The 23,295-nt window shown below is 45.2% G+C and overlaps 1 protein-coding gene across 4 annotated transcripts in view; it reads left to right on the forward strand.

The window, feature by feature from the left end:
* auts2a (activator of transcription and developmental regulator AUTS2 a) overlaps positions 1-23,295 on the forward strand; it is a 285,759-nt gene that overhangs the window by 61,357 nt on the left and 201,107 nt on the right. For all 4 annotated transcript variants that reach the window (XM_068600362.1, XM_068600364.1, XM_068600365.1 and 1 more), the window contains one exon: positions 6,001-6,213. In XM_068600362.1, the coding sequence (XP_068456463.1) occupies positions 6,001-6,213 (213 nt within the window). The remainder of the gene's footprint in view (positions 1-6,000; positions 6,214-23,295) is intronic.

Consider the following 23,295-nt stretch of genomic DNA (forward strand, 5'->3'; position numbering starts at 1 on the left):
CTCGCAGCATCAGGTCAAGCTGAGCGACGGACGGCTGAATGATCTTTTTTTATTTAGGACCTTCTCTGCAACTCTTTTTCTCTCAGTACTGGAGTTTGTTTCTTACGCTTCTTTTCTGTTGCTCATTCAAGACGCATAAACTGCGTGTGTGTGAGAGAGCGAGAGGAATATTGTTAGAGGCAGATCTTTTTTTTTTTTTGCATAAAGCAACTTTGGTGTAATGAAGACTTCTCGCTCTCTTTGTCTGGTAATATTTAATCTGGCCAATGCGACCTCTATGCAACTTACAATAAAAAAAAGCCCCCCGAAATCAAATCCGGACCGCTCCCGTGTCTGTTCGAGATGATCCCGTGAAAAGGCCGACACTGACAACCGCTGTTAGTCGTTGAGAGAGAAGCCATGACCTCCTGACTGCGTACTCTTTTAAGTTGTATGTTCTTGGTGTAGGCGACCCAGGTGATCTAACGAGAAGCCGGATAACTTGGTGGCCGTTCTGACTTTGCCGCGTGCTTCAGAGTCACTCAGAAGTTATTTAGTCTCGATCGTGGGTTCATAACGAAGGAGAAATAACACCGAGGAGGGATCTGACAAAACATTCAACATGTGTTCTTAAGTTGTCTTTCACAACCATCTGAAGCCACGCCAGAATGGTTGTGAAACAATAGTTCCTTTTATGTCTGACTTGTGAGTTGTTGTTCCAGCTGTCTTCAATCTGAAGAAAACATTTAGCAGAGAGCCATCTGGAGCATATGCTGATGGTGATACAGTAGTTTGTTCCATCATATCACAATAATTGAATTAGTCCTTGCAAGACGATCAGCGTTTTCCATGAATTACTGGCTTATCATGTGACTGTCTGCTGTCGTGGTCAATTCTGTAGAAAGAGTCTGAAGGGAAGCCAAACCCTGGACTCACAGTAAAGAGTCTGCATGTACCCGCTGTGTGCAACGACCTCCTTCCTTTGCCTTCTTGGTAAATCGCAGCGTCAGCCTCCACGGGGAAAGATAATTATAAACCTTGTGCTTTGTTAGAACTCCTACCACACATTTAAATCCTCAGTTTGATGTCAATCGTTAGTTATTTACTCGGCTTCATGGAATAAACTCTTTGAAAAAATGTATTTTAGGGCTGCAACTCTAATAAGTGCTGTCATTACGTTCTCGATGAGTAAATTACTAAACTTGCAAAATGCTTTTATCACGTCAGAGACGAGCTGCTGTTATTTCCACTTTACAGAGGTGTTTCCACCTTGTGATTCTGTGCGTGAGACACCCAATGAAGAGGAAACTCCCTCACAAAAGGCTCTGAATACTTTGCCACCTGTTTTTTTTGTATCTGTCTTTAGACCAATTTCATTATCGCGATACCTTTGAAACCACAAAACTTTAAAAAAAACCTAAAAGAAGTCTGAGTTTGGAGATGTGTGTGGTGATCCGAGCAACGGCGACGGATGTGATCCACCTTAAGATACTCTTGAGTTTTAATAATCAATCATGCTCAAACGCTGGCAAAACATGTTTTACATCCTAATGTTTTGAGAAACATGAGCGTGTGTTGTTTCACTCGGATTATCACTTTGTGTGCTTTTGTCTTCAAAGGGCATCCTTGTTGAGTATTCTGTCCACGTGAGGAGGATAGATGATACAAATGCTGCTTTTGATGTTCTCTTCTTAAAGGGTAGTTATTAAAAAACTCAAAAACAAGCCTTCAAAGTGAGCATGTGTACAGTTTTACAGACACGAGGTCAACGGGTATGAGCAGATGTGTCATACTCCAGACATAAAACCTAAACATTAGTTTGCTCATTAACATTATGTAAATATAAAGTAGATTGTATGATATCGCCTCCACAACACACATCATTTTCAGCTGCGTTGAACCATTAGGTCACACGAGTGCACATCTCGTTCAGCTCTTCTGATCACAGCTGTAGTTGGTTGCATTTCCAAACAAACAGCAATTACCCATCGCTTTGTTACACCCAACACTTGCTTAATGCTCTTTCACAGCTCCTAAAAAATGTGCTAACCAGGTCAAGGGCTCCCTGAAGAATGAGAGACAATTCACTGCTCAACCAGCTCGCTGAAGTTAATATGCGCCGTTGTCCCGGAGTACCCCTCGAGGAGAGATTGCACTTATCAGTCTTTATTAGCATTCATTAGATCTCCTGTTATTGTTTACTTTGTCGCTTGTTGTGTAGCGATGCGAGGCGTGCGCCTTGTTGTTTGCGTGTGTGGGTGTGCAGATGTACTTTGAGCTCGGCGGTATCGTGGGAAGCCAGATCCGTTAAGCCTCTGGTGCGTTCGAGTGCTCTCTCTCTCTCTCTCTCTCTCGCCGTTCCCGTCTTCTGTCACCATCCATCGTTCTCTCGCTTCCTTTCTGCGGCGAGGCCCCAGTTTATGTAAACTAATTAAATTGTGTCAGCGAGACAAGTTGATCGGACTCTTTGAACAGCCCTCTCGCAGGCCCGCGTGTGTGTGCGGTGTCTCAAAATGCGAGCAAAGACCAGAGAAGTGCCAGATTATTTAATCTACCGCCGTAGATGTGGAGATCAGAGCGCTCCTGCACGCGGAGGAGGGATGGCGGAGGCTCTCCAGGGTGGTGTTCAAACGCAAAGGAGAGGGAAGAAAGAGAGAAAGAGAGAGATGGAGAGAGAGAGAGAGAGAACAGCTGAGCCAAGCAGGATGAGAGTGCATCGGATCAAATGAAAACCACAAAACGAGCAAAGTCATTAAACAGGACGGCTGCTTGTGTAATGGACGATAATTCCCAAAATACAACAATGTGAAGTTAATGTATGTACAATAGTGTTGCACGGTATCCTCGTGTCTCACAACGCTCCATTTCATTTGTTGTTGACTGTTTTAAGAGGAGCCTGAGGCCACGTCCTGTGATTTGTGTCCAACTCCGACCATCCTGTGAGGCAAACGCATGATCCACTAAAAACCATGTGTTGGAGAGTTTTTTATGGTTCCATCGAGGTACTCGGCCCTTTTCTCACCAGGCATCGCCGTGATTCTCATCAACGGGAGATGGACAGAGAGAAAAAGCAGCCGGGAGACTGTGAAACGAGGCTTCCTCCAGTCTTACTGGTTCCCAGCAGCTTGTCACTGATCAACTGCTCCCAGATCTTCATCTGGATTTGTGGGGTTTTGTTTGGGGAATCTCTCACTTGCAGGGTCTCTCTGCGCCTCAGCTGTAACTATTGTGACGGTGGCGTCGCTGTTTTACAAAAACATGCTTCGTTAAAGTGGTTTTATGTCCGATCTGGTTGCAAATATGAAGTTAATTATCAAATAGTTTTATAGCTACAGTTTGTCTACTGAAAGTTAGCAGAATGTTTTACTCCTCAATGAACAGGAATACTAAATATAGAAGATGTTTGGAAGATTTAATAGCAAGCAAAATAGTTAAAAAGGTGGTTTTTGAACCATCCGTTGTCCCTTTAATTCGTCCCCTTCATGCACTGGTTCAGTTCATATTTCATACCGTAATAAAAGCAGAGCTTTTCATTGTTTCATTCAACCTCTCCTGGAGAGTTCCTCATGTCCTGAGAGCTCCAGACGCAGCACAGTGGATGTATTTCACAGGAGAAAAGTGCAGCCGGTGCACAATATTAATCTACTGCAGGCAGCGTCTGCCATCTGATAGTTTACCATTTTTATAGACTCCGGATCCAGTTCGAGAGCATTTCTTGCTATCGGAGTTAAGACATATGAATGACGTCTTATGACTTTCAATAGAAAAAAGTATAATTTATCACTTTCAAATTATTGGACCCTATTATACAATCGTTCAAAACATCCGGCACCTATATTTGCAAATATTTTTCACTTAAAATATGTAAATGCTGGAAACGAGATGACTTCTACTTTACTTTGCTTATTAGATGTATAAGTACTGTAATTATACAAACTAAAAATAAGCTTTGCAATAGTAAGATGTATATAAATAGCTGCCTTGCAGATGGTAACCTGTTGCAAGGGTACCTGCAGACATAACTTACAGCTGCCACAGTATAACTACTCTCTGCAATTCAAGACAATCACAGCAATGAAAGCTTCTTCTTTTTTTTTTTTTTTTTACGGGTGCAGAAATAAGGAATTTGTCTCGCCATTGTTCGGTGGGCAGGCGAAACATAAAATGCATAATTTATTCCAGGCAATCAGTTGGTTGGGAGGCTTAGAAGCAGGCGGAGAGCTGGCACAATGGCACGTCTCTCAGCCCCATCATAACTTTGTCACTCATTCTGTGCAATGACAATGCATGTCATGTTGCATTATTTGCCCGGGAAGAGCGTGGGTGGGGAAAAGCAAACACGATTAGTTGATGCGTGCGCTTGTTTTTCTCCCAGTGAATCGAGGCCTTTAGAAATGGTTTGGCGATTCGGTGCCAGCAGCACGCCCATCCAACGCATCCCTCCTGTCAGCAGTGCGTATCTGTAACACCGGTGATGTAATTCTCTACAGGCACGCTAACGTCGCTTCGAGGTGGTCCTTCAACGAGTAACTGCTGCTTCCACTGCTGCCTGAGAGGTTTTTCTCACCAGTATTTAGTGGAAAACCGCCTTGAATTTATTCCTTGTATGCAATGTGCACCAAATATGAGTCACACTGTGGTTGCTGTGGGATAAAACCTGGACCGACACCGGGTTTTGTTGAGTTCAGCTTGAGTGCTGTTCCACAAACAAATTGTGGAGATTGGCAACTTTGCAAGTATGGAGGGTTAAGGAAGCATTATATAAAATAGGACATGACAACAAGAATGGAAAAGAAAACTGCAAACGGGATCCAATAATCATGCTTAAGACAATAACAGTGCACATGCAACCCTTTACGCTCGCACATTATGCATATCTCACATTGCTGGGCCTCTAAAGTATTCATGCATCATTGTTGCTAACTGGGGCAACGCAGTCTAAAAACACGCTGGTTGCCGATTGCTCGGCTTCTGTTATTTTTGCTCGCAGCTTTTTCTCAAGAACTGCTCACCCGAACATATTCACAATCCACACTGCACTTCTTTTGGGTCCCGGCCAACGCACCCCTCCGAGTGTTGAAGTCCATCGGCTGAACAGTTGTGGAGATAATTGAAGGACAGACGGGCTCCTTCCATTTCAGCTCGATGCCCAACACCTTGTCCCTCCGGGCCGTCCCATTAGCATGTTGCACAGCGCCGACGTGTCTCCAGCTCGGCTGTGGCCGCTTGGCACTCTCCAGCCTCCACTCTGACGGCTGCTTCACCAGCTATAATGTCTCCCTGGGGGTATTAACGCCAATGGCTCTTTGGTCCACAATGGAGCAAAACGGGTCACCCCTTCAAATAACAAAGCTGATTTGTTCCATAAGTTTTACCGTGGACAGCTGTGAAACCCGACACAGTCTCCCGGCAGCAGATGAGTGCTTCTATTGATCAGCGCTGTCAAGCTGTATAACCCCGCGTGTGGAGCTCACTATATTGGAGTTGTAGCTTATCGGTTTGTTTTCAGACTTTGGGTTTTTCTTCATGAACAGAAATGTCTTCCACGTGCTGACGGGCAAACTGAAGTTAAATGTTCTGATGTTTCTCGCTGTGCTTCTGCTGCTCCGTGTCCTGCTCACATGTGACTTACAGGTAAACACGAGCGCAGTCAAAGTTTCTACTCAGCCTCATCTTTTCCTCTTTCCATCTTTTTTTTCATGCTTGAATGTCGTTTCGGGCCCTGTTATGTGTCGTCATTCAGCAAAACCCGTTTAAATTGCTGTTTCACACTGTAGCTAAAGCCACTCTCCACTATTGCCTCTCAATTTGGAAAGCAACATCTATACATGGCTCTTTTTTTCAAGCTCTCGAGTGAGCTAATGAGCAGATATAGAAATGTATTGAAACGTTGCTTTGACTGCTTGCTTTGAGAGTATGATTGCAGGACCCTTAAAGGCTTGTGCAGGCCGTAAAACGCATTACCAAAGATTGTGTGTTCTGTACTAACTCCGGCTTTCTCTTGTGCCGTTTCCTCCGAAGAACAACCTGCCGCTGATGCCCCAGGAGTGCAGAGACAACCAGGCAGGGCCCCTACACAAGAAACCGGCTGCCAGGGTCCCCAACGGCATAAGCCTGGAGCCCTGCAAGAAGAATCGCCACCACCAACAGCCTTCAGACCAGGAGAACAACCCCCGCCTGGCACACACACGAGGGAAGAAGAAGAAGAAGCACCTGAGCAAGAAACACACAAAGGTGAGTCCACGGTAGTTTATCTTTCTATTGCAGTAATCCCATCATATGTGGCATAAATCATTCACGACAAATGTAGTAAAGCACTGCGTTTTCTGAGCTGTGTCTTTGCCATTGTGTCGTTTCATTGTGCTTATGCTCAGTAAATGGAGAGAAAGTGAGAAGCTAATGTAATTTGTTAAATATTCGAGAGCTGTTCTGTAACGGGGGTTCAGCACAGCATCGTGCATTAACTTACATCAACGTATCCTTAATGAGAAAACAATATGTGCCTCTATGGTTTTTAAATCAGTTGTTGACCCAGTGAGTTCGAATATTTTAGAAATATCGCAGCAGCAGTTTTTTTTTTTCTCCTCCTCTTGGCTCAGCGGTTGCTTTTGTGGCGATGCACCAAGTGTGTACTCTGATATCAAAACCGTGGTTAGGCCAGATGTAAAACCACAATGTTCAGCACGCAGGCGCTGGATGTGGAGGAGCTGGAGACGACTGGCCTCTGTTTTGTAGTAGATCATTCCAAGTTTCTCAGTAAAATGGGAAGATTTTGAGGCTTTTTATTGGTCATGCACTGCTAAGAGCCTGGCCTGGATGTTCTCTCAACTGATTTAATCTGATACTCATCTTATCTCTGGTCGATGTATATTATGTTAGTTAATGGTACGTTATGGTGCTGGTTAAACGATAAGCATTGGTTCTGCTGTTGGCTTGTGGGAGTGAGTCAGTTTAGCATTTCTAACGAGGTTTGTCAAACTCCATGTTTGTGTTTCAAGGAAAAAGAGAAAACACAGACACACACGCATGAGTGAGCTGTTGAACTTGTACCGGTTGAATGAAGTGAAGTGGAAACGCTCGACTGGTGTGGAATAAAGCTTCTAAGTGTGTAAGTGTATGTATATCAGTGTAAGGAATGCCTGAACATATTCCTGTGCATAGCAAGGTCACAAGGTCGCTAATGAATATTTATGCTACACTGATGCATTGGTGTGTTTCTGCCAGCAAGGACTATCTGTCACAGCACTGCCTACTGTTTACACACACACACAGACACACACACACACACACACACACACACACACACACACACACACACACACACACACACACACACACACACGACGAGGTTACGCGTTGCCATTTCTCTGAGAGAGTGGTCTTCTTGAGCTGCATATTCAAGGACATGTTTGTGTGTGTTGATGCAGGACAAGCAGACATGGGGGAAAACAAAATTCACAGATTACCAGGCATCGCGTTTGAGATATACTCGTGGACTCTGTTGATTGAACAGTGTGTCGGAGGGCGAGTAGTGATGGAACGAGACACTGCTGTTGAGTTTTTAAGCCGCACAAGACAAGTTTCATTGTATTGATGTCATTACGTTACACATATTACACATCTCTAAGGCTTACATCTCCAGGAATAAGGAATTTACATTAAAATAATCTAGACGGTCAAAAGTCTGGGGTCACCTGGCATGTTGTTTTCTTTCCTTCAATGATGGCAAACAGATTATAATTCAGACACTAAATGTATTATTCACATTTGTATTAATTTGCATAAATGTACCAGGCTCATAACATTTGGGCTCTAAATATTTTGGGCCTTCTGTCGTCGACTCAGTGGGATGGAATAGTTTTACTGTGATTTGTTCGTTCATATTCATCTGATATTTGTTGATGTTTGTTGCATGTTTGTGCACTTGAAACAGGCACTTATTTCTTTATAAATCTGCACTTTTTATGCTAAGCTTCCAGTTCACTTTACCATTGACTGGTGATTGCTTCTATTCATATTCAGCTGTTGCTCTAAGGGATCTTTCTCTCAGTCTGGTCTAACCGTCTGCATGTACAAAACACAAATTTTTTACAAACCCTTTCATACAAAATAACATATATTTGCGAAGGACTTTCTAGAAGCTAAAATAATGAAAAATACATGACAAATACAGAGCAATCCTCTTGGAAAGCGGAACAAGGCTGTAGTGGATCAAGCAAAAAACTCAAATCTGCGAGATTTTCAGGCTCATACTGGCGGTCCTTACACCCATGTAAGAAAGAAAATGTAAGCAGCATGTTTTGTATCATGCAGTTGTGTGTCTGTGTAGCTGTCCTAATGGCCTGCAGTCATTAGTCAGGTGGGCTGGTGTCCCCCGAGTGCTTTGAAAGGCTTCTACTTTTAACGAGTGGCATGCCAGAGGAACATACAGTAGCCGTGTCAATGCAGTGTGTACGGCGGCTACCCCCCGTAGCCTTTGCAGCAGACCTCTGCTGTGAGGGTCACCGCTGCTGCCTGTGTGTCATGTCAGTCCCTGTACCAGCTAATGGACAGATGGTGCCACTTGCCAGTTTCAAGGTTGTCTTAAACTGCTGTGACGGCTGCGTACGGTGCAGGCGAGGCTGCGTGGAGGCTCGTGTCTGTGAGGCAGCTCGCTAATGAATCTGTCTTCACGGGCACCGACGCTTCAAATGCATCTTGTGTTGTTGGCCTCACTGTCTGTGTGTCTGTGTGTGTGTGTGTGTGTGTGTGCACGTGCATGCTGGATATCTTGGCAGGTGGCTGTGTGGTTGGCTGTGGTTGTGTGTGTCGGTCAGGAGTGGGCTTGAGGCCGTTGGCAGAGGGAGCCAAACCCCGATTGCAGATGCATTCATGCACATGCAAGCTCACACGTGCAAATGCATTCGCCACATTCTCGCCCGCTCTCTCACTCACTTCACATACATGCTCACACACACACACACGCAAAGAAACAAACATGTACTCGGCATGCGTTGCCATGCCATGATCCCTCCTCACGCGTCAGAGGAGGCTGTGACATGATGGCGACAAAACCGTTGCGTTAAATGCAATGCATGTTGGGTTAGTCTCCAATGGCAGTTACAGTGGTTCTCTCAGTTACAATGGCTCCCTTTAATCTGGGTAATCAGAAATGGTTATATTACTGACTATTATGATAACCTAATGTGTTTGGCTGTACGAGAAGCTAAAAGCCCTGACTGTTAGTCTGAATATAGGTTTTTTTGTTCCCTACAAGATGTAGATGGATCTATTCAGCGTGGCGCTCAATAGCACCCTAATCTGTCAACGCTTCATGACACATGCATAGTTGAAAAGATGATCATCCGTGCCCTACACTACCCCCTTTTGTCCTCTCTGCAAGGAAACAAGCTGCAGCGCTATCGAGCAGAACTATTATCTTCTCTTTGGCTTCACTATAAATAAATCTTAAGGCATTGTCCTCCCACAAGGTTACATTTTAAATGTCGGAGGTCCGTCTCAAGGTTTAATTCTCCATTTAGAAATGCTACAGTCTGGCGAGAGAGCGCCCGTTATCAGCACTTTGTGTTCGCTCTGACTTCTAAGTGGAGGGAGGGAAGAAGAGAGAAAAGAGAGAGAATTTAGTGTTGAATAAAGCAAGAGGTGTTTTTTCTTTCCCCACACTTTTTTTGTTATTGTTCCCTCTCCAGCCGAGCTCGCAGATTGCAGCAAATGTTTTCGATCTCTGGCACTGACCCAATGTTCTGAACTATGAGATATTGTAAGCTCACGGGGGGAAAATAGAGAAATGTTTATAAGCGCCTCTGACATATCGCCTCAGTGAAAAAAGAGCACAGATAGAGGAAGCTGCAGCAGAGATGGATGAGAGTACAGTGGAAAGCCACAAATTATAAGACTGTCCATAGCGCTTCTCTCTTTATCATATTGCACAGAGCTTTTTTCCACTATGTATTTAATTGTCACTTGGAATCTAATGTAAAAACTACTTTTTCTCTAGGTCTTTGACCTTTTAGCTCAATGAGTATTGAGTGTCGTGATTTGATGTCAGCGTTCTCTCTTTGTGCGAGATACTTTTCTATGTAATAACTTTCTTATAATCACATAACTTATAACTGACTGAACAGAGATGGCATTGCGCACACAATAGCTTTGTTTGAAATCAATCGACATAAATGGCTGACTTGCATGTCAGTTTTTCCTTTTTTTTGCAGGTTCTTGGTTGACTTTCACTTCCACTTGTCATAGTTTAGAAGCGTGTATTTCAGACACAAGCAATGGATGTCACAATGAAGCCTTCCAGCAGTGTCAGAACCTGTTTCACATCTTCATTGAGTCAGACGTTGGTGTGAAGCTGTTTTCAGCCGCTCAGCTGGAACGTAAAGATTTGAGGGAAAGGCTTTCGCTTGTTTGTTTTCTCATGTGTCCCAAGTGATACCTCACGGCAGATTTTGACAAAACTTGAGGAAATGTTCCGTCCCAGCGTTTTGAATATTACACCGCTGCATCGACGGGTCCCATCCGGATCACGTCTCAGACTGGCAGGATGCAGGTTTCCACCACTTATGATGGTGTTGTCCTGTTCTGGTCGGGCTCCATTCAGCTCACTGATGTCAGGCCGGTGGCCTGTAATGTGTGCCGCTTTGTGCGGCAGCGCCGCTGAACAGAGGGGCATGCTGGGAGGCCCATCTGCTCTCTGGCACTGGGGATGGGGAGCGGTGGTGGGAGGGGGGCGGCGAGCGAGAAAGGCTCAGGTCGATCCCCCACATCGCTGTCCAAACACCTGCCTGTCTGTCTGCTCGTCCGTCTGGCTGTCTGTCTGCTCCTCTTTCTGTGTTTCTCAGACGTTCGGCTGCAGTGATTTACACCGGACTGGCTGGCGTTTCTTGCACTGGGAGGAATAGTAATCCACTTGTATGTAAATAATTGGTAGATTCCCCTCAACCTCTTGTCAGTTGACATTCTGATTATTCAATATTTCCACAACAAATATTACACCGTATCGGTATGTCATGTGCCATGAAGATAACAAAAGTGACTGGAGGGAAAAAGAAGAAAAGGAAATAAGATGCAGTGGAAAAAATCCTGAATCCGTTTGTTCTGAACTTGAACAATTGGGACTAAGTTTCACTATTTACTACTTCTATACCACCACTGTGTTTAGATTCACTATAACTTAGAGCGCTGTGTTAAGATCCTGCTTTAGATTCAGGCCTCTACGCAATCTTATAGTTTAAACAGCGGCCCTGTTTGCATGAGCCACACCCACAAAAACAGTGTGTGCAACCGGACCGGTGGAAGACAATCGGGGAAAAACTATGAATATTATGCAGACAATGTCATCAGAATATTCCTGTTGCCCGACCATTCAAACATCTATAGCAGGAGCTTGATTTGTACGTGGCAATACAACAAAAAGTGTGATTAGTTTAATCTTAGTTTAAGTGCTTTGCGCCACGATATCCTTGTGTAAACCTCTCCAGCACATTAAATGAACTGTGGATTAAGTGTGATCCCGGCATCAGGCGCCGTCACCCTCGTGGTGTAATATTGGCTCATTATAAGGCAGCGTAGTGTAATGGGGATCACAGGCGCTGTGGCGTGCGTCTCTGGTTTCAATAACTGTGAAAATGTGTTTCGCAAGCCTTTTTCTGAGTAATTGTCTGAAACGAAGAGTTATTACCTTTTTCCCTACGTCTCGCATGCTGTGTTTGTTAGTTCAATAGTCTTGCATTAGAAAGGCACAAAGCCCACGTGAAGACCTGCGACGTGAGTCATGCCGGTGGCCCGAAGGACCGACGCGACAAGCTCTTTTATTAGGAAGACAAAGTAAAAGCCTGCCACCACTTCACACAGCTGTGCCCATTTGTCAGTCACACCTAAAATGTGAACCAAAAAAAAAAAGAGCTGTGGTCTTTGGTCTCGGTCCCAGCGGTGAGAAGTAATTGCTGTGGAGACTGCTGAGTGGTGTCTAGCCCCGGGGTTTCAAGAGGCTTCTTTGAGAAGCTCTCACCCGGTCAGCCAGTCAACCGGAGGGCTCTGGCCTCCGACTCCCTGAATCATCTCACTGGGTAGATCCTCGCTCCGCCTGCCCCGATGGAAACGCCCCGCCTTAAGCCTGCCAGGGGCTGTATTGTCATTCAGCATCAGTCGCTCACCTCGGCTGAACTCCTGTTTCAACCTGCTGGTAGCCACATGTAATGCGATCAAGCTGAAAGCACCGATGGCACAACTCCTGGGCCGGTTATGTTGTCCGTGTAAATGTTTGGACTGAAGCCCTGTTTTCTGTCAGGACGGAGGAGTGAGGGAGGGGGGCAAAGCTTACATGCTTTTTTTTTAATCTGCAGTGAAACTGCAATATAATGTTCAGCTCTCACAGCTTGGCGGGTCACCCTTAATAAGCTTATCCGCTAAGCCAATAAGAGATTCGAAGAAAAGCAATGTCCCGATCGTCAGATAAGATGCTAAATCCATTCTGGTGGCGGGGATGATGATTGTCACTCTCACTAATCAAATCAAATCATGACCAACTTGTTTTGTGGTCTTTGTGTCCCACATGACAACAATCCGTCAACATGTGAATGCACTTGGGGGCTTGACATCTGTGTGTAATTAGTGTGTAGAAGTGTTTTTACGGCACTGTATGGTATATATTCAAAGTGTGCAGCATCTTTGCACAGCTTCTACATGCATGTGAAGGCCTTTAATAAAAACTATCTGGCGCTTTACACATTAAAGGCATTTTTTATTGTGTGTTATTTGCACGTCAATTTATTTTAAACTTGTTTTTTGTCATCAATACTACTAATAAATGACTTATCTTTTTCAAAACGATGGCAATTTTTCTGACCTTTCACAACGGCATAGCATATTAACTCTTGCCTTTCACAATAAAAGCCCTGGACCTATTATATTTGACAGACCAGTAGTTGGTATGTTCGTGTTGTCGCGCCCCCCGTGGTGTAAAGGCCTGCAGTGTGTAACCGATAAAGTAACTGCTGTGGGTGATGTAAGTGCTGCTAGAAATCCAGAAACCTCTCGGATGTGACGCTGAGATTCCTCTAGTTTACAACACAATCTTTTTTTCTCTTCTCTTTACCAGCGGGGTCCTCTCCAGCACATTCACACCCCCACAACTGGAACTATATACGTCCACCCGCTCCTACTGACGGCTTGTGTGTTTACCATGTCCCCTCTGCCGGCAGCCTGCCATTAGCACGGGCCCCTGATGCTGTTTGACAAGTCTAGGCCAACATGTCTTTGAAAACGATTATGTTGTTGTTTTTTTCCTCTCGCTCCCTTGCTCGCCCTGCATTTGAGATCGCTTTTCTTTTGAAGTGTCACTTTTCTCTAAGGGAGGACGGGCGGGCGACGGAGGTTGGACTACCCGCTGGCATGACTGTTAAACATTTAATTTCACTGCGTGCTCCCGATGGCGACTGTCGCTGCAGCGAGACACAGCGATGAAATAAAAAGACGGACGGCGTCCGCTCTCGCCGCTCGCCGGCCAACCTGACGCGTGCTGCGTGCTCGCACACTTGACGACCCTCGCCGTCAATTTGTGGAAAAAAAAATGAAGTGGCTGCACTTTAAATCCAAAGGGGCCGCCCCCACCTTAAGCCCGGACCCCATCTCAGCTGTCAGTCAGAGCCGGGCGGTGGGCCGGAGGTGTTTGAAGAAGCTTTATCGTGGCCGTCCAGCCCTCGTCACAGGCAGAGCGCTCCAGCGCTGCATTCAGACTGCCGTCTAATCCAATCTGCCGCCGTTTACAACACAGACGCCCACAGATGAACGCTCGAGATAGTTCAAGTCCATCCGGATTTGGAAATTGTTTTCTCTCTCAACTCGTCCTCGTCCTTCTTCTCGGTCTCTCTTTCCTCTGTGTGCAACACCTCTGTGTAAACTCCAATTTTGTCACATTTTTGTTCATTCTCAAACACACAAAAACATAATTTTGCTAGATTAGGGCTCAAGGGATACAGTGACTGCTAGATAGTCACATGAATGCATGAAATAATGATGATGATGATGTTGCTAACCCTCTGATCCTCACGTTTGGTATCACAACAAGGCTAAAGTCTCCAATTTTAGATCCACAATTTAAAAAAAACTGTACTGTGCAGTCTCCTGAATCCAGTCGTGCATCGCTAAAGATGGATCTTTTGAATGAAATGGTCAAATACCCATTTTTCAGAGCCAACCTCAAGACAAACTGCCCTGACATTTTACACATAATATATTATGTTGTAATGGGAGGCGAGACATGACATTTGTTGAGCAAATTCATGCTGCCCTCAGAAGAAATCCTTATATTTTGTTCACCCTTGACACCACACGTGGGATTTTTGTACTAGCTCTTTCACACACATGTACCGTATTGCTGCACACTGATAGACCTTAATAAGGTGTGTTTGTGTGAGTCTCCTGCTGCTCCGTGATGCAGCCAGCGCTCTGCAGAGGCAGATTGCTTTGTAAATATTAATCAGGTGTATCCTGGATTTCAGCGGAGACTCCATACCCAGAAAGAGGTCAGCGTCTGTGGTCGCACTTGTCTTTTCAATGCGACTTTCGTCGGTCAATCACGTCGGGATCCATTAAGTGTGAAACCGGTCGGATCTCGCTCGCTCTGGAAGCCGATCAGCTCGACCACATGTGGAGTGGTTGGGTCGGTATCGGCGAGGTGTGGACGGCGTGCGGGGACAATCCAGACGCTTTATCACCATCTTTCCTCTAAAGGAGCTCCTCGAGGAGGAGAGCAAAGGGCGCCTCCGTCCTGTTGCATGTTTCAGATTTTGCTGCTTCATAATAAAAGGGTAAGGGGACTTTTACTGTGAATAATTCATAGGAAAACAGCTCTTTTCACAACAAAATATGTATGTTCACCATAAGATAAGGCTCTCACAGGAAAGTGTAAAGTATAGGCACACATGTGGACTAAAAGACAAGTGTAACTAGGGACTATTTATGTAGTTTATTGTCTGTGTGGAAGGTGGCTGCCTGGACAGAGATCTTCCTCCTCCCCGTCTTGCCCCCTGTAAAAGAGGAGGTCAGGGGGCAGGTGCAAGCTGGAAAGAGTAGTATTTATGGGAGCACCACCAAAGGCTCATGAGCCAGCCCTGACTGTTAAAGTGTCTCCAGTTATAGGAAAGGACATAGTGCGGCCTGGTATTTACCCAGCATGTGCCCCACACAACCACTTTGTTCCAGTCCCGCCTCGTCCATGACCGCCTGCACACTGTCTCCCCAAATAACTGCAAACCGAGTAGTCACTTAAATGTGACGCAGCCTCACACACCTAGCTTTTTTTAAGAGATAGATCCATAACTTCCTTTTCCCGATGCCCTTCTGTCTCTTTAATATACTCTGGGTATGTCTTTTATCGAGTTAGAGACTACCCCCGCAGCATCTCTACTCTACTCATGTGTCTTTCATTTTTACAAAGTTTTTTCTTGACTTCTGACAAGTACAGGTGTCGAGTAAAATAAACAGAAGTAATGTGCTGTTCCCAGTGCTTCAGACATCACACACTCGTACTCATTCGACACAGTCTAATGTATTATTACCACAGTACTACTCTCAGTTTAATCCGTCTTAAATAGTAAATGCTAGAAGTGACTACAGCCAGCAGAGTGTTCGCATTATCCCACTTGGATCATACACACATATTACCACTGGAAATTTAATGAGGGGTTTTAGGGTAAGATGAAGTCTAAAGCAAACATAAATGCAATTTGGTGAGCTATTATTTTCCCTCCCCTTTTCTCGGATATTAAAACAATTCTGTCTACTGTATTTTGGTTTTGCTTTGCACACTGCTCCTGCTTCAATCAACAAATTTTACTGGGCTAAACTTAGCCTGTGTCTGCTCAATCGCTACAAAACTACAGCTAATTGTCCTACACATCTGGATTAGATTATACTAGAGTAATAAAACAGAATGCCTGATTGTATTATGTATAAAATGAGCATCTTATTTAGAATACAAATTACGCAACTCTTGATTAATTGTACGTTTACCAGTTTTGGCGGGGCTGGCTAGGATTCGGATCTGTACGAGGACAAACCCGACGGCCTTTAAACCCGACGGCCTTTAAACCCGACTTTAAACCCGACGGCCTTCAAACCCGACTTTAAACCCAACGGCCTTCAAACCCGACTTTAAACCCGACGGCCTTTAAATCCAACGGCCTTTAAATCCAACGGCATGTGTCAGTGTGTTGAACCTTCATGATATCAGAAGAGGCATAACCAGTCGATATACCGGAGAAAAGTTAGCTAACTGCTCGATGTTCAGCAAACGCATCAGTCATATCTGGATCTCCACATCATCACTTGATTAAAAAGGAAAAGCCCTGTGCAGTACGAACCCAAAGGACCGCATCGGGAGCTCGTTTATCAGTCCAAATAATCAAATTCCAGTTGGGTTTTTTTTTGGCATTTGATCAGGGACTTTGACTTTTTACTGGCATTCATCTTCCTATCAGTGGCCGCAGGGAAGGTATGATATTCAGTGCAAAAGTATGTTCTTTGATCTTAAAATTGCTGATTGAACGACTAAATGTAATTGATGGCCATATAAAAACTCCATCTGGATATCTGGAGCACCTACCAACCCACAAACTGTCAGAGGAGACGACCCAGTCAGTTCTTTGTGGGCTATCTAAACACAAAAACAAAAAAAATGTGATTTAAGAAGCCATTCAGATGAGTCTCCTGTTACACCGCCCACCTCCATCTGATCAGCTTCACCCACGGCCTGAGAACTACCTTTGCAAAGGTACACCACATCTATCTCGCAACTAATTAGAGCAGACTGTTTTTTAGGGAAAGGAATTTAACGAGACACACAGAGGGTGTTATCAGAGACAAAGACATGTAAACATGTTCTAGTAGAAACCCCAAATACAAATATAATCCTAAAGAAAAAAGCAAGAAGCGTCTCCTTTAAGTCCTTTAAGCATTCTCCTCTTCATCCAGCTGCTCTACAAACCAGCCCTGAAAAAAACCCACACAGTTTTGTCCATTTTTGTTTTGATTTCATTCCAACCTAAACCACTGAAATGCACAACAAGTCCCATTTCTGATTCTGCAGCGTGGAAGTGGGAGCTGCTGGTGAGTACTTGAAGTCACCATAAGTAGTCCTTCATCATCCTGGAAATAAGCGGAAGGCTTTAATGATTATGGCAAGCAATGGCTTCAGGGGGGAGGAGGAATATCTGTAAGCTCATATTTGCATGTGTTGAGTCATTGCTGGAAAGTTCTTATCTCTTTTCGCTTTTCATCAGATCCACATTCCCTGACGGGGTAGAAAGAAAATCAATTTCCCTCCGTTCCCTTCCGCCTCATTTCCCGGCTTTTGATAACATAGTAGACCATATCCTCTCGGTAATTTGTCTACATAGGAGTTCTGTTATTCACAGTGAATTGTCTCTCAGCCCACTGCTTAACTTAGCGTCAGGAAATTTAAGTGTAATAATGGCGGATAATGTTCACAGGATCTCGGCCGTGATGCTTCTGATAAGGGCACTCTCGTGACTATTGTGTAATTACTCCATGTCATTAGCTGCCCTGTCATCTGACAGCAGGTCATGTACCAGTGCAACGCACAATAGACGGTGCTTCACGCCGTCATATCCGCCATTTGTTGAACATTATTAGGTGCAGGGTTCATCCTTTGGTTCCCTAAGGATGCTTTGATTAAGTCAAAAGAATTTATAACGTCACATTGGGTCCAAGTCAGGAGAGGATTTCAGGGCCGGGTTCTTTTCCATCGTACAGCCCGAGTAGAGTTAACTCACTCTCTTAGACACACACACACACATGCACACACTCGCACACTAAATGGATAAATAGAGGTGGAGAGAAAGCAAACATCTTCAGGAGAGAACTGCCTGGTTCACTCATTCCACTTACAGCCTCTACTTTAAATTGAGCTATTAACTCTGGAGCAATAGCTGTGAATAGCAAACAGAGAGGCTCTGCTTTCACCCGCGGCTCGTATGGAAAACAGAGAGCTTGTGCTGGAGATGCCTCTTGTTCTCATTAGAAGTATTGGTGCAATATTAACAAACACTATAGCTTGATCATCAGGAAGTAATGCGGTTTACAGACCAACTGTTTAAAAGCTAATAACCCTGGAAAAAGCATGTAAATACATGTATAGCTCATATCCGCTGCACAGCCGTGGAAATAGAAACCCAAAAGAAAAAGTGCAACGGAGAAATCTACATTGTTGGATGCAACAAAGGAGCTTAATGTGACTCCAAACAGCAACACAAGTACACTGCTGCTGGAGAACATGGTGCGACGCTGCGTGCCGGGGGACCAACACGCCTCTCTGGGTGAAACTGTGGCTTTTTGTTTCTCCGTCTCGAGCCTTTCTGAACACTGACAGACGAACATCTTCTCTCTGGAACGGATGTTCCACATCTGTCCAACCCGAGTGATGAATTGATGTCACACTGCGGCGGAGAGTTTCACAGCTGACACACAGCAGTACTGCAACACTGAGCGCTGTACTCAATGAGGTTTTATTACATTTATGGTGTATTCGAATTTGTATTAGAATCTGACACCTACATCACGGAGGAAAGAGGAAGGGAGGAAGAAGAAAGGAAGGAAGGAGGAGGAAGGGGGAGAAGGAGGAAGGAATAATTTGTATTAGAATTTGACACGTACGTTATAGGAGGAGGAAGGAGGAAGAGAAAAGAGGGAGGAGGAAGGAATAATTTGTATTGGAATTTGACACGTAGGAGGAGGACATTGACATTGGAGGAGGAGGAGATCTAGCTGGTACATTGGATTTCAAGAGCTCTGTTCAAGATAAGTGGAATGAAATCATGTCTCGTCTCCTCGCTGCAGATGAAAAAAATTGGGAGGCTTGCCTGGGTTTCATAACGAACCCAAAATATTTTGACACTTTGGTTCACGCCGGTCGGGGTCTGCGCAGTCTTCCCGGGGATTCAACATGGCGGCGAGCAGCAGCCGCCGCTCTGTGAGGGGAAACGTCCTCTGCGGCAGCGAGAAGCGACAGGATGGAGGTCTGCTTGGAAAAGGGCCCGAGGTGAAGGTGGCTCGCGGCGATGGCCGAGTGCTCGACAGCGGCCTCCAGGGAAGGACGGGGCCCCCGGCTTCCTGTGGTGGACTGTGAGCAGCAACCCACCTGCACCCGTCTTGCATACTATGCTTTGTGGGTGTGACTGTTGTTGTGTCATCACCAGTCATATCTATACAATCAAAGCGTTTTTTAACTTTTAACATGTAAGCATGTTTTTTTGAAGGGGGTCATACCTTCAGACCCCCCCCTAGAGGGTCTGAGGTCCACACACTAGTCTCATATTCCTGTGGGAAACGCTGTTTAGGAAGCTCACCAGGTCCTTCTATCTTGTATCATAGATGAGCTGCATGTGGTGCATTTGTACAAAAAGCTCTCAGTAGACTTGCAAAGTAAACAACACGTTGAACCTTTTTTATTTTACAACGTCAGTAGTGCTCAATGAGGCATAAACATCATGGAGATTTAATGTTTACACATAAAAAAGAAGAATAAAGTCTGATCTTGACATATTGACAGACTGCCCTGCATTTCCCTCTTGAGTGATGACCATGGAACCATGGCAACAGCAGCACGGTAGAAAGAAAAGATGGACGAAAAGGACCAGAGGCGGTTGTTTTTTCTCTGCCTACTGTTCCAATTTCATGGAAGGGCTGAACAAGCTGTTAGGATGCGGCGAGTTAAGCCCGATACGAGAGCCCGAAATCTGTCTGATAACATCAGAACGCATTCTTTCCGCTGCTTTGCATTACATGCGCTCGAAATGCAAACACCCTGCAGCAAAGTTTTCGATTATTCCATTCTTCCACAGCGCATCACCAGCTCAACGCCGTCTCTGTGAACTCTGCGCGCCACCTCCTCTTGAATCCAGACCGCTCTCAAGTGGATATCCCTTGACCTTGAGCTCAGCCTCTGCTGCTCTTTCGTCAGACGAGGCCTCCGCCTTAAACAGATTTGTCTGGAAACTCCTCTTAACCTGGTCCAGCGGCTGGGACCCGGGGTCAAAACGAGGTATTGATCCCTCTATCCTTACAAGGACGCTGGATAGGAAGCAGTCAAATAGCTGCAGATGAAAGTTACAGTGTCTGGATGAGCGTCAGAAACACTTTGCAGGGTCTCGCACTGCCAAACACAATTAGTTTCTGATGATCAGCGTGCGAATGAATGAGCCACACGGACTGCAAACGGGAAGATATTCTGTGTTCAGGGTGTAAAAAACACGGGGCTGCATCCCTGGTGCATACTCGGATGCACATGCAGGAGAGTGAAGAAGGAAAATTGTGAAAACTGTTCACTGTCAGACTTGGCCCAGATGAGCAGATGGAGAGTGTTTCTCCGAGGAAACCCGCGGGGAAGGCCAGACTCCATCCTCCTCTTTCTGTCCTCCTGACGTTGCCAGCTCTTTGCCACTGCAGGCTGAGGAGGTGGCCGGTTTACTCGCCCCAGGGCAGGGAGAGAGAGAGAGCCATCTGCGACTTACCCGGACTCTGGGCATCGTCTTCCACGGGCGAGAGGAACATCTATACATGAATACATATATATATGAAGACCATTCCACATCTTTGACAGAGGCAGCCTCTGTTTCTACTAATCACTCTGCAAAGTAGCGCATAATACGCTCGAAAGAAAACTGCTGTACACCCTAAACTCATTCACATTTTGCTTTTTCTTGTCACGGAGAATCCCCCCTCAATTAACCCTCCCGTAAAGTTTCTGCTCGCCGAGAACGCTTCGCCAGCGAGCTAGGTCGCCATGTGAAACACCATTATATGGTTTCCTGGAATAAACACAGCAAGTCTAGACCACGTCCCCTTACCCGGACTCAGGCTGCCAGCCAGAGACGGTGTAATTAAATCTGGAGCAGAAAAGAAAAAGCACAGCAATGGTACGCCGGCATGGGTCCAGCCTCGCTGTCTCTCTTTGTCTGGTATTTGTTACATGAGTAAACTGGGCTGGGATACTTTGGTGGTGTGCTGGCACCCTCTGCTGCTCGTGAAGAAGAATGCTTTGGACCCCCTTTTTCCATTAAAGATGTGCTGGTTTCTCACCGTCTGCTGCTCAGACTGTGGTATTATTTAATCTTGTATTGAACGCTCTTTCTTCCTAATGGGCTGCGATGTCGCTCTGCAGGGTTGATCTTTTTTCTTCTCTAGTGCCACAGGTCCATGGCAGCGTGAGTAGCTGTACAATTAGAAAAGGGACAAAAAAGAACAATTGGCACAATTTAGTTTGTCTTATCTTATGAACATTGGAGCAATATTACCCACAAATAATTCATGTTAAAGGCCATGCCCAGGACAAAGCAACATTTCTGGGTTTTGCCATTTTTAAGTTTTCAGTAAGCTTCATTTGATGCACGACACACACACACACACACACACACACACTCACACTCCCTGTCTCTCTTGCTCTCTTATTACTGTCTATCTCGGAGCCAATTTGCTGTAATGTCCCGTGATGCAGGGGAACTGGTTGGTGATAATGAAGCTAAAATAAGTCGAGCTTATTATATAGCGGCACATTGGAACTATGCGGGGCTCCCCGCCACACACAAACCGCTACACACAACAGTCATTTCTCCAGCAAAAATATGCCAATCTGCAGGGATCAACGTGCGTGGACAGAGCCTTGTTAGTGTAGAAGACTGGAGCGCTGTGTGTGTGTGAAGCCGAGGCTGTCTCTTCTGTGTAAAGCAGATATCTCGCGTGTCTGAATGTCACACTTCACAGCTAACTCGGTATAATGAGCAAAAAATGTTGCAGCGGAAAACTAAGTTTGTTTGATTGTCGTCAGTTGCTGAAATGTTGTTGACGCACAGCGTGCTACCAGTAGCTGCACAGTGTACCGAGTAGGAACAGCTGATTTACATCCTTAAAAATGTGACATTCATCCCAATGACATGTTCTTTATGCAGGGTGAGAAGATTGATATGTCATTTATAGCCACTGCATAACATGCAGGGCTGATAATCAAATACTCAAATAGTTGCATAGAAAATTCCTTCAGTATCTATATTAGTTGATTATAAAGATGTCTTCAATGTGGTAAGACGTGAACCCAAATCCGTACATACAAATACCACAAAGCCTTGTGCTGAACTGTGCAAATCATTTCAGAGTGTGCTGCTCTGTATTTTATAATATGACTTGATCTTTTCAACTTAATCATTGCAATGTATTTCACCGAGAAAGTTAATCATTAGTATTATAATCCTGTTGCCTCCGGTAGCGTCAGTGCATGCAGATCATGTGTGAATGCAGTGTAAAGAGATCCATCGGGGTCTACGGCTCCTCGCTGTGCTCAAACCGTGCAGAGAAATATCGCGCTGCCCTCGCATTGTGAAGGGTTGAGCATCACCATCATTATTTTTTAAATACAGATGTGCCTTTTCACGGGAGGTGAGGCTCACACAGATCGCGACGGCAGTTCTAATAGGATCTACCCATAGTCCTTTTAAACATGCTTTATAACACTTTACATCCCCCCCCCCTCTCGAGTTGCCGCTAACCTTGGTTCAAGTGTCTTTGGCTCGCTGTTATGGCTTTGAGTTGACCCGCTAAGAGCCGTGGTGGAGACGGCAGCTTTGATGCCTTTCTGCTGCTTCTGCTGCTTCCCTGACTCGCCTCCAGCTATACAATACACTTGCACACGAGACTGTCAGAAGAAATAGTGGAGAGGAACAAGCCGAGCAGCGGGGAGGCTGTAATGTGTGTCAGGGAGAGCATGCTCCCTGCACACACACACACATGGGTTTTTGTGTGTGCGTGTTGTGATGTTTTGTTGTTTTCACAAGGAGTCAGAGGCAGCATATCCCTGTACATCCCCCCCTCCTCCTCTTCCACCCTGATGCATCCCCTGTCAATGCTACATATGTAGTTCAAAGGTTACAATCAATGATTTGTACTCTCCACCCCTCTCAAAGAGATGTAGCTCAACCTCCACCAACCCACGGTAATGGCCGCTGCTAAGCACCATGGGTGATGGGATGCGGTCTGTTTTTCAGGCGTGTTTCAACGTTTTTAATGGCGGCCCGCTCCCACATAAGGGCCCCTGTGTGGATTGTGGTAACGAGCAGCAGAATGAGCACGCGTCCTCTCCGTACTCTGGTGTCATGAGTGTTATAGCTCGGCGGATGCTGCCCTCTGGTCCCGTGCTGGAAAGGAAAAAAAAATTAAAAAAAGACGGAGAGTTCCACCGAATAGATATTATTGCCCGTACTTGCATAGCAAGGAAGCCAAAATTGGAAATGAACAAATAGACATGCG

The sequence above is a fragment of the Clinocottus analis genome, unplaced genomic scaffold, assembly GCF_023055335.1.
Source record: "Clinocottus analis isolate CAN_PGR_092001 unplaced genomic scaffold, fCliAna1.0.p SCAF_5, whole genome shotgun sequence".
NCBI classification, from domain to species: Eukaryota; Metazoa; Chordata; class Actinopteri; order Perciformes; family Cottidae; genus Clinocottus; species Clinocottus analis.